Source organism: Sinocyclocheilus rhinocerous, unplaced genomic scaffold (assembly GCF_001515625.1).
Source record: "Sinocyclocheilus rhinocerous isolate Xijiao unplaced genomic scaffold, SAMN03320098_v1.1 scaffold432, whole genome shotgun sequence".
In the NCBI taxonomy this organism is placed as follows: Eukaryota; Metazoa; Chordata; class Actinopteri; order Cypriniformes; family Cyprinidae; genus Sinocyclocheilus; species Sinocyclocheilus rhinocerous.
This window is the reverse complement of record NW_015627225.1, coordinates 1,864,684-1,876,583: the sequence shown is the minus strand read 5'-3', so window position 1 is coordinate 1,876,583 and position 11,900 is coordinate 1,864,684. Positions and strand designations below refer to the sequence as shown.

At 40.0% G+C, this 11,900-nt stretch overlaps 1 protein-coding gene across 1 annotated transcript in view; it reads left to right on the top strand.

Annotated features, from left to right (window-relative positions):
• Positions 1-11,900, top strand: part of msrab (methionine sulfoxide reductase Ab) — a 45,966-nt gene that overhangs the window by 9,456 nt on the left and 24,610 nt on the right. The window contains exons 2-4 of the mRNA XM_016529709.1: positions 6,275-6,343; positions 8,956-9,075; positions 10,650-10,754. Coding sequence (XP_016385195.1) covers positions 6,275-6,343; positions 8,956-9,075; positions 10,650-10,754 — 294 coding nt within the window. The remainder of the gene's footprint in view (positions 1-6,274; positions 6,344-8,955; positions 9,076-10,649; positions 10,755-11,900) is intronic.

Below are 11,900 nucleotides of genomic sequence, written 5' to 3'. Positions count from 1 at the left end.
TTCTTCAAAATAAGATACTCGTAACATGTTACTGCCGTGAATATTCCAAATAATAGCAAACAACGCGTCACTCCAGAAAAATGCAGTGCCTCCAAAGCACCACCAGCTGGTCGTTTTCAGAAGAGCACCAGGCATTATGTTAGCTGGCTAAAAACGCTCTGGTGGACACACGTTAATTTATTCATTTATTGTTAGGCATATAGCCTATTAGTCTCTTATGCATTTATGCTATATAACTTACCAAACCTGAGAATTAAGTCCAACGATTCCACACCATTCCTAAATACGTAATTTGCGTAGCTGCGTAGCATAGGCGGGGAATATGCTAATTGTGAATGTGCATGCATGCGTGCCCTATTTACGAATGATTGGAATTCATTAACATACATACATTTAACTATCAAATCTGACCTTTACGAAGTATTTGTGAATCCGGAGGAGAGTTTTCGGGAAGGTCCGTTTTACGCGTAAATTACTCAGAATTTACTCATATATTTACAAATGTTTCATGAATGAGGCACATTGTGTGTATATCCCATGAAATGATGCACATTCTACCCCATTGCCATTTAAAGAGCAATTTCATCTGACCTTGGAGAAGAAAAAGTTCTGTAAAGAGTGACTGGGTGACTGCTATTGGTTTTCCATCACCCCCCCCGCACAGCAGATGCTTTTTATCCAAAGCTACATAGAATACACAAATAGGAGGCTCAGTCCGCCGTGAACAGGCTGTAGTTAAGAGCTTTGCTCAAGGGCACAGTGGTGCCGAGTAAAACTGTAATCACAGTAGCTCTCCCGATCCTGAGGTTCCCCTTCCTGAGATTGAAACCGTAACCTTTGAGTTAGTAGCAGAGATTCCAAACCCCTAGATTACAATATACTACTTGCCTTTCACTATAAGTCATGAGCTTTCTGGGGGTTTTTTTAAGAACGAATCTATATTATGGACCCATTTGGGTCATCATGCTGAGCAAAGCCATGTTCATCAGTGCGCTTGTGAACATTTTTATAGAGCTATTGTATAAAACCCATCTTTTTACATCATCAGACCATTCAGAAAGTTGACATTTCTTTGCTTAGGGCCTGAAAATACTGTTTTTCTACAACTGTATCTGTTAGCTTATGTTTTGTCTCGGGCATCAGAATGCTGGAGGTATTCCACAGATTACGTGCACTATCTTGTAAACTGTAGCAATGAGGGGGGCCAGCCTTCACCATAGCAACCGGAAATGGTTGCTTGGATACAGGTTTGAATAGAAAGTATGGTATGAATGCATCAGCAGTCGCCTCCAGGGGACATACAGGCACTTGAACTTGTCGGTGACTCCAGTGTCTCAGCTGATTCAAGATAGGCGGGGAATATGCTAATTGTGAATGTGCATGCATGCGTGCCCTATTTACGAATGATTGGAATTCATTAACATACATACATTTAACTATCAAATCTGACCTTTACGAAGTATTTGTGAATCCGGAGGAGAGTTTTCGGGAAGGTCCGTTTTACGCGTAAATTACTCAGAATTTACTCATATATTTACAAATGTTTCATGAATGAGGCACATTGTGTGTATATCCCATGAAATGATGCACATTCTACCCCATTGCCATTTAAAGAGCAATTTCATCTGACCTTGGAGAAGAAAAAGTTCTGTAAAGAGTGACTGGGTGACTGCTATTGGTTTTCCATCACCCCCCCCGCACAGCAGATGCTTTTTATCCAAAGCTACATAGAATACACAAATAGGAGGCTCAGTCCGCCGTGAACAGGCTGTAGTTAAGAGCTTTGCTCAAGGGCACAGTGGTGCCGAGTAAAACTGTAATCACAGTAGCTCTCCCGATCCTGAGGTTCCCCTTCCTGAGATTGAAACCGTAACCTTTGAGTTAGTAGCAGAGATTCCAAACCCCTAGATTACAATATACTACTTGCCTTTCACTATAAGTCATGAGCTTTCTGGGGGTTTTTTTAAGAACGAATCTATATTATGGACCCATTTGGGTCATCATGCTGAGCAAAGCCATGTTCATCAGTGCGCTTGTGAACATTTTTATAGAGCTATTGTATAAAACCCATCTTTTTACATCATCAGACCATTCAGAAAGTTGACATTTCTTTGCTTAGGGCCTGAAAATACTGTTTTTCTACAACTGTATCTGTTAGCTTATGTTTTGTCTCGGGCATCAGAATGCTGGAGGTATTCCACAGATTACGTGCACTATCTTGTAAACTGTAGCAATGAGGGGGGCCAGCCTTCACCATAGCAACCGGAAATGGTTGCTTGGATACAGGTTTGAATAGAAAGTATGGTATGAATGCATCAGCAGTCGCCTCCAGGGGACATACAGGCACTTGAACTTGTCGGTGACTCCAGTGTCTCAGCTGATTCAAGCTGACCCAGCATGAGGTGGTGTTGGTGCGGTCCAACAGAAATGGCCTTGAATGTGCACTTTCATACTGAGATTGCTTTGATTTTTCCTTCATATTCAGAGTCCTAAACACAGCAGTTAGGCCTACATGCAGATGCAGTATAGACTTTTTCTCCACAATAGATTTGTTTATATAGTCCCACTTGAAGCAAGAGACACAGTTTACCTTCAAGACAATATGGTTAGGTGGTTATGGAATCAGGTGAATCAATATTTCACCCTGCTAGGTATGTTTATAATTGGATTACAAATAGTGAAATCATTTCCAATTGGTTCCAAAGAGTTTGACAATTCTAGATTCTCTACTAAATCTTTGGTAACTCTGATTTAGTAGAGATAACCCTGAACTGAACCCAACACCAGTGATATGCATCCAACCAGCATCACAATTGATTCATATACCCATATTATAGAGGGTAAAATTTAGAGTTGTGTAATCCTCAAGTCTTAAAAAGCATTGGCAACATTGACAACAGAAACACGTGCTGTAATAGTCCAGGTTAACGTCAGGTCCTTGGGTCATGAGAAAGTTGTTGTGTTGAGGGATTGTGAAGGCTCATTCCAGTGCCATGATGATGGACGGGCAGACTTCCAATTAAATTTGCAGAGAAAACATGCACTACCTTGAGGAATAGTGTTGCGATTCTGTGCGCTTTCTGATATTTATCAAGGCTATTGCTTTTTCTTCTGTTTGCCGGAACACAATTCACCTCAAATTAGGTCCATTTTAGCTGAAGTTTCGGAGAAGAAAAGTCCTTTTACCAATCTCGCCGCTCCATAAAAAGTCCTCTTCTGGTTCTTTTGTCAAGCTCACCCGCCTTCCTTTGCCTCACTTTCTTTTTTCCTCTTTTTTCCCTTTTGCCTTGGCTGTCCTTTTTTCGGCGGAGCGGTTGGTAAGGTGTTGTGGTGTTGGCGAAGGCGTCTTTTTGGCACAGTCACAGGGCACTGTTAAAAGAAGGCAGACTGGCACCTCCTGGACCCATGCCAGAGCTCCTCGGGAGAAATACCAACTGCTGTGGTTGGTGTGTGAGAGAGAGATAGATAGAACAGAGAGAGAGAGAGAGAGAAAGGCATTATGGGAAGGTGAAGGGAGGAGGTTGGGGAGTGGTAGAGAGAGAAAACACTAGGTTTGTGGTGCCAGAGCTTTTGTGGATGTTGGTTGTGTTGGCGTGTTCTTGGCCAGGTTCACTTTATTCCAGTTTGTTTGTTACGTTATTTTTTTCACTCTTCACTGGATAGAACGGCTGTGTTCATCTGCTGCCAAAAGACACGAAGGAATGAAAGACAAAAAACGTGCAGATCCATATTTCCGCTGCTCTAATCTGTTGCGCATCCCTCTCTTTTATTCCTCTGCCCATTCCTGTCTTCATCACTCACTCCGAATATTCATTTGTCCTCCATTTCTCACCTTCTTTATTTGGAAAATGTGTTTTTTCCCCTTTTCTTTTCAGATCCTCCCTCGCAGAAATTAGAAATGGCATAATTGTATGCTTGGCTGGCAGGTCAGTGCCAGGTGGTCTGTTCGAACATTGTGAGATTTGGCAAATGTGACTGCAAAGGTGTGTATGTGTGTGTGATGCACAAGTCCTCACCCCGACAAGAATAAAGAAAGCTTTGCTTGTCAAGGTGACAAAACAAGCTGCTCTTTTTATCTTGATTTGGTAGCATGGCTTTTGTCTGCCTGCTTGTCTTTGTCTCTCAGTTGTTTGCTTGTCATCTCATTTCCTTGTATGTTAAGCAGCGTTCTTGTTGTTAAATGTGCTCAATGTGCAAAACAGGTTAAAGTTTCGCAAAAGAAACCAATGCACTTTGTGCTTTAATTCTGACCGGTGTACTCGCCACAGTGCCTGTGAATAATACAATTCTGTGAGTCAACTAGTTGTCTGACATGTGGCTAGTGAGATTGGTGTATGTAGGGGTTTATTGTATTTTAGTTAGCATGCTGCGCTTTAGCTGTTATCTGCACAATAAAACCCTCTTAGGGAGTTTTTGCTACTTTAAAGTTCCTTTTAAAGCACTGCTGTAACAGACAGCAATACATCTTTGTCCATTGCATCACACACCTAACTGTGCTTTTTTTACTTGAGCGTCTTGTCACAAGGGTTGCATTTTAAAGACGCTGGCCTTGTTTTCACCTGGTATTAAGATGTGATTTCTGTGATCACAAGTGGTCAGCCGAGGCTTAAACTGTTTTTAACCATTTCAAATGTGCCTCCTGTGACCAGTGCTGTTTTGATTTCCTTGAGACACTTCCCTCTTATTTCTTCACACTCTACATTCTTCCCACAAATACTGTTGACTGAACAAATCCATGTTATGCGATTACAGGCGATTGGGAAATGAAGCAAATGAAAATTATTTAAAAAGCAGTCCTTGTGTTTTCAGCTGATTGGATAAAAGTCTTTTGCGTCTGTTCAAACATATTTGACCACATGAGCATCTAAACTATAAAAACAATCCGGTTGAATGCATTTTCGTCTACCTCAAAACATTTTAGATGCCTTTTACACTTGTATTTAGCGTCATCTACTTTAACACAGGGCCTGTGTTAAAATGAATTTTAGCTCAATTTATTTTTTTTTATTTTAAAATGCTAAATTTTGTTACATTCCATTGTGCTATATCTAGCTGTTTTTGAATGCAAAACCCTATGAATAAAGTATCTGATCGGGGTCATATGAATCCAAAACCAGCCCAATTATTCAGGAACTCCATTTAGTCGACTAGTGATTTAGACAACCAACTGACTAGTAGATTTTGTATATCCATAGATTCTGTTTTTATATATACTGAACAAAATGAGATATGCTTGCCCTTGCAAAATGCTATTGCTACAGTGTTCTGGGTTCTTTATTACTAACCTAAGTAAAAAGCGCCCATCTCCAAGTCTCTATTATATTCTAGTTTCTAGATATGGCTCAGGTCCCTCCTTCAGTGTGAGTCCATTTATGCCCGTCAGGAAAAAAGTCTAATTGCTAATTGCTTAGAAAAGTAATAGCACACCTCTCCTTAGCAAGCCCACAAGATTTAAGGTATCATTCATGTCTAAAGCACAAGTAGTGCAGGATATGTTACATGCCAAAGTTTAATACTTTGCTACGCTAGGCTAACTTTCAGACCAAGCTTTTGCAATTGGTAATGGACAGATTTTCAGTATTAAGGTCTTTATCGTATATAGTTTAAACTTTAGGGAGATTAAAGGGGGAATGAGGTGCAGATAGCCCTAAATACACTATTGTGTGTGTTTGTTTGTGGGGCCATGACACATTTCTTCATCCATATGCTAATACCAGTGCACTGTGTGTAAACCACTATCCTTTGCTGCCTGGAGATTTAGGTGGTAAATCACTTCAGTCTTCTTAGCTCTAATCCTCCCCACATCTGTGCCCCTTTTCTCTTCCTCTTTACTGCTCTAATTCCAGTATGGCACAGTTGGCCTCATCCATCCAACTCGGGAAACATTTTGTTTGTCCATCCTTTTTCACCCTTGTGGCCTAATCCACTGCAGGTTGTTCCACAGGGCTTTCAGAGAGCTGATGTTGTCTCCTTTCGATGCATTCGTGTCACTAGTGGTTTGTGACCTTCTCTGGATGGTTTAGAGGTGTGTGTGTGTGTGTGTGTGTGTGTGTTGGGTGGGGGGAGGTTCAGCAGTGTAATCTGCTAAGTGTCTCCCACTGCAGAAACAGCAGCACTGATTCAGTTTAGCCTGAGCAGACCAGGCAAATCTGCAGTAATCTTTGCCACAGAACCCAGTCTGACAGTCCCACCATCTGGAACAGCGCCACTTCGTGCATGCGTACACCCCATTATTACAGAACGTTTATATTGCTGTCTTTCTCTGTTTCTGCAGCAAAGCACGCAGCAAATGGGAACCCCACAGTGGAGCCATTTCCTGATGGCATGGAGATGATCATGTTTGGTGAGTTTGGAAAGGATCATATTCCAGACTTTCTTAGGTACAATTAACGTATTGCTTCCTAAAGTACCACTTGTGTCAGAGTGGTGGCCCATGGGAGACCTGGGTTGAAGTCCAGCCTGTTCCAATCTCATTTCTCCATCTCTCCTCTTGACTTCTTGTTTTCAAGTGCCAATAAAAATGTGGCTAAAGGCTAATTTAAATGAATCAGTTGAAATGTCAATGACTACGTTTACATTGACATCAGTAATCTAATTATTGACCTTATTCGGAATAAGACAATATTATAATTAAGTTGTTTACTTAAGTTGCTTTTGGAATATTCCTTTCATGTTCCCACGCGACGCCATCCGACGACCACTGCAGAATTTCACATATCAACATATAGTTCGTCTTCGTTATGGTGCCATATACAGTTCGGGGTGTTTCATTTTCAATTTTCCGAAAGCTTCAAGTGCAGTTAATTATTTGCCATGCTATATGTGCAAATAGACAACAGACTGTTGAAGCCATGCTCTTTTGTTTGCCGTCAAATGGTTGACCACTGCCGTGTGTGTATCCTGTTGCAAAATGTGGCGAAAAGTCCTACACAATGGTATGTGATTTAGGTGTGTACATAGGGGTTGAACAACTTCTGATTTTTTAAAGTCGAGTCGAAGTCGACTAGTCGCTGATGACGTCATTAATGAACAAATAAGTCTGGAGCTGTGACAAACACCTTGTGCACAGCTATGGCATATGACACAGTGCTGTCCACATGGCTATTGCTCCTATAACAGCTCATTTTTATCACTTCTTTTGTCTTTGGGTCGTTATATTTCTCACAGATTTCTGCTCGTTCTAAATCAGGTACAGATAAAGTAGCACAGTAAAGATTACTAATAGTGAGACCGCTTGCGTGTGTGAATTAATTCTACCTGGCAGTGTCTCTCTACTAGTAGTGAAGCTGTGGGATTTAGTTATTAAGAAATATATGCTTGAACTTTTCAGTTTCTAAGCTATTTTATTGAGAAATCACAGAACAGTGTTGACAATACATTTCCGCGCTGAATGATTCTGTGCACGCGCGATGTGTGCGTGATGTATAAGCTTCTGCCTGTAGCCTACGTGTGTGCGTTACAGTGCAGCAGCGCATTAGATTAGAACGGCGATTAACTTACCTGTACAATAAGCTGTTTAAAACGTGCATTCTCCTGTTCAATTTCGAGCATCCAGTAATATAATCACACATGTCTTGTGGAGCGCTTTCAGAGTATGCATTTATTTGTCATTTTAACTGTTTGGAAACGGAGCGTAAATGTGGAAGTCCTTCAAAGATTTCTTATCCTGTTGCGCCCTCTATAGGACCAGTGACTAGTCGACGTCAAGCTTAAAGCGTCATGGCAGAGCATTGAAGTCCACTAGTCGATTAGTTGGTGCAACCCCTAATGTCTATACTGCACTTCAATAATGCGACTAAAATAGGGATACTCCAAGTCTTAATTGATTTGTGATTACTTTGATTACGACTTTTCTGAAAATTTCTGTTTACAGGTAGATTGTTAATCAGAGTATTGTCTTAATCATGTTAAAATGGGAATATTGTTGTCCATGTAATCGTACCGAGTGTCTAAACATAGTAGTTCTGTTCCAAGACCTAGCGAGCTGCCTACATAGACAACTACCTAGCATCCTAACTGAAATTGCTCACCAAGGCTGCATTTGATCAAAACACAATAAAAATAGTGATATTTAAAAATATTACTATTTAAAATAAGTTTTTCTCTTTTTTTAATCTATTTTAAAATGTAGTTTATTCCTGTGAATTTTCACCAGCCATTATTCTTCATTGTCACATGATTCTTCAGACATCATTCTAATATGCTATGCATTCTGTTTTGGTGTTTAAGAAACATTTCTTAATACAAAATCAGTGTTATATCAGTTGTGTTTTGTGGAAACCATGCTACATTTTTTTTCAGGATTCTTTGATTGAAAGTTCAAAAGAACAGCACTTATGTGAGATAGGAATCTTTTGTTAATGTATCCTCGCTGAATAAAAGTATTAATTTTTTTAATTCTTTCAAAAAAATCAAATAAAAAATTACTTACCTCAAACTTTTGTGCTCCACATAGGCCACAAGTTTCTCAAAAGGTCCCAAACATGTGTAAGGCCATTTCACACAAAGCATCAAAAGCTTGCAGTTGATTCCAGTTGAGATTGATGTGTGATAGACTAATACGCACAAAAAATATGTAGATGGATACTGGTTGCAATTAGATGAAGGTTAAAAGAATGAGATGCAAATATATTATTTGTCTTTATCACTGAGCTTTTCAAATTGTGGGTCTGTCTTGTTTTGCATAGATTATGAGTTTTGGGGAAAAGCTTTTGTTTTGACAGGGTCACAGAGTATCAACAGGGTCTGAATTTGATTTTTTTTTAGTATGTAAAAATATATTAATCAGCAGAAGCATTAAAGATGTCAAACTGACGTAGTTAGGAAGGGCTTTGTGGAAGAAGCAAAAAGGACATTTTGTTAAAATTTCTGTCTGTGTTGAGTGATTTATCCGCAAAAGATTACATTTTTCGTATTATTATTGCTATTTGATGTCTCTGTCCCATTTCCTTTCAGGAATGGGCTGTTTTTGGGGAGCAGAGAGGCGCTTCTGGAGGATTCCTGGTGTGTTCTCTACACAAGTGGGCTACGCTGGGGGCTTCACACCTAACCCTACCTACCATGAAGTGTGTTCAGGTTAGTCCCAGCCACACAAACACAGCCAATCAAATACAGATATGCATGTAGACACATGCCCAAATACATTTTTCCCACTTCCTTTTCGCCGCTGCATGCTTGTTCACCTCCCATATCAAAGAGGTCTCTGATGACACTTTTCCCAACCGTAAGTCACAAACACTAGAGCAGCAGCAGCTTCACTGCACCCAGATTAGTGCTTCACTGCAGCCTTCACCAAAACATTCCCTTCATCTGCAGTGAACTGCCCAGAGTGCACTGCTCTCTCCCAGATCCGCAGCCCGTCCCCCCTTCCTCTGTATGACCTACTTGTAGCCAGACAGTTCAGAAGAGATGAGATGGAGGGAGGGATGCAGCTGTGATGTTGCAGTTTCTGAACTGGTCCCAGTGAGAAGGTTCTGACTGCAGCTCTGCAGAGGGTTTGCTCTCTCCAAACACTCACAGAGGCTCTTTTAAGTGTGTAGTGTGGAGAAGACTTGCGGCTGTCAGAATTCCGTTGAGTGTTGGGGTTAATATGTAGACAGGCTTTGTTATTTGTAAGAGTAGCAAATGCGTATGCAGATACAATTTTACACAATTGCTTATGAAAGGTTTCGTCTTTGAGTACCAGTTAAAAGTTTGGACACATTTGACAGAATGGTTCTTATGATCTGAAAACCTTCTTAAACTTTATGCTTAAATGTAGTTTTGTATATAATTTTAAATTGTGCCTGCGTTTTGTGGCTGAAATCGTTCCTGAATTTCTTTACAAAACCATTTTAAATGTTTAAGCCTTTGTGGGCTCTACTCCAGTATAGTTTAACATCATCCCAGGATGCACCTGATAAAGTTGGATGAGAGAAGTTTATCTTCATCATAACAACATGAAACAGACAAACACATACACTTAAACTACAGTTCAAAAGACAGTAGGTTTTTCATTTTTTGAAAGAAGTCTCTTACTTTCATGAAGGCTTGCATTTAGTTGATCAAAAATACAGTAAAACAGTAATATTGTGAACTATTATTACAATTAAAAAATCTGTTCTCTATTTGATTATATTTTAAAATGTAATTTATTCCTGTGAAGGCAACAATGAATTTTCAGCAGCCATGATTACACCAGTCTTCAGTGTGACATGATCCTTCAGAAATCATTGTTATATGCTGTTGGTGCTCAAAAAACATTTATTAATATTTTTTTAGTATTCTTTGATGAATAGAAAGTTCAAAAGAACAGCATTTATTTGAAATAGAAATCCTTTGTAACAATATATACATGTCTTAACGGTCATTTTTTAAGATCAATTTAATGCATCATTGCTGAATAAAAGTGTATGTGTTGCTATTGCTACATTCATGAGGTTGGTAATATTGCTAAAAATAATTTTTAATATTTTCTAACAGTATTTTAATAATATTTAAACATGTTTTACAATATTTGAACAACAACTTAATATCTGAGTAAAAGATTCATTCAAATCTTTAATGTTCCTTTTCTAATGCCTGAGTTTAATGTATGCTGCAAAATCACAGAACTTTTGCACAGCTCTATTTGTGCATGATCTAATTTCTTTTTGTGCTGTTCTCTCCAGGTTTAACAGGGCACACGGAAGTACTGCGAGTGGTCTTCTCTCCTAAAGACGTCAGCTTAGAGAAACTTCTCAAAGTCTTCTGGGAAAGCCATGACCCCACTCAAGGTAAACAAACACACCTATTCCCTCACATCTACACACATGCACTCACACAGATGTCCATAGAAAGACCCCTGGGTGCGAGGTGCAGTGGCCCAAAAGCAAACAGCCTCATGAGGTTAAAACACGGCTGCATCTGCGTGTTCACGCTGCCCTGTGCATGTGTGTGTGTGTGTGTGCTGGATGGTCAGGATGATCTCGCAGGAATTGGAACAGCCTCAGAAAGGCTATGTTAATGTGTCTGAGACCAATTCAACCATGAGAGGAAAAGAGACATCGCGTATGTATGTGCATTAGTGCAAGCGTCACCTATTCCTCCAGTCCACTAGAAACAGAACCAATACTGGACACACAGCTGATATTTGCTGTCTGTGCTGTCCTTCAGGTCCTCATTTGAGAATAAATCAACCTTGCTGTCTGCCTGCAATCCAGCACTAAGCTTGAGAAACACAGAAGAAAAATTACAGAAAAATTAATTCACTCCATTCAGTTAATTGTTTGAGCTGAGGTGTGTTTTTGATCCCAGATCTATCTATCTATCTATCTATCTGTGGCTCTGTCTCTCTATCCTACTATCTACCCTCTGTTTCTTATTTAGACTGTTTGTCTATCTATCTGCCTATCTATCCTTCTGTCTCTCAGTTTACCAACTGTCTGTCTGTCTATCCCTCTGTCCCTCTGTTATTCGCTGTTTGTCTCTCTGCCTATACACATATCGATACTTCTGTCTCTCAATTTGTCATTCCAACTGTCTGTCTGTCTGTCTATCTATCTATCATCTATCTATGTATCCTTCTCTCTCTGTTCATCATTCTGACTGTCTGTCTGTCCGTCAGTCTGTCTGTCTATCAGTGGCGGCTGGTCGGGGGAGGAAGGGGAGGCACAGCTTCCCCATAATTTTGAGGTGAAAATGGGAGGAGGGAGGGACGATTTAATGTTAATAAAATTCACAATTCATTTCAGTTCATGTCTCAGAATGTGTATTTTTTGTTTGTAATTTCACAGTTGTAATACCATAACGTGAAAGCGCCACTTTTCTATCGCGAATGTGCCCAATCTGCTGATGTAATTACAACCGCAAGGTGATATAGAAGGGTAGGGGGAGGCCGGGGGAGAGATGAACCCTCCTGCCTCCGTTGGTAAAAAAAAAAT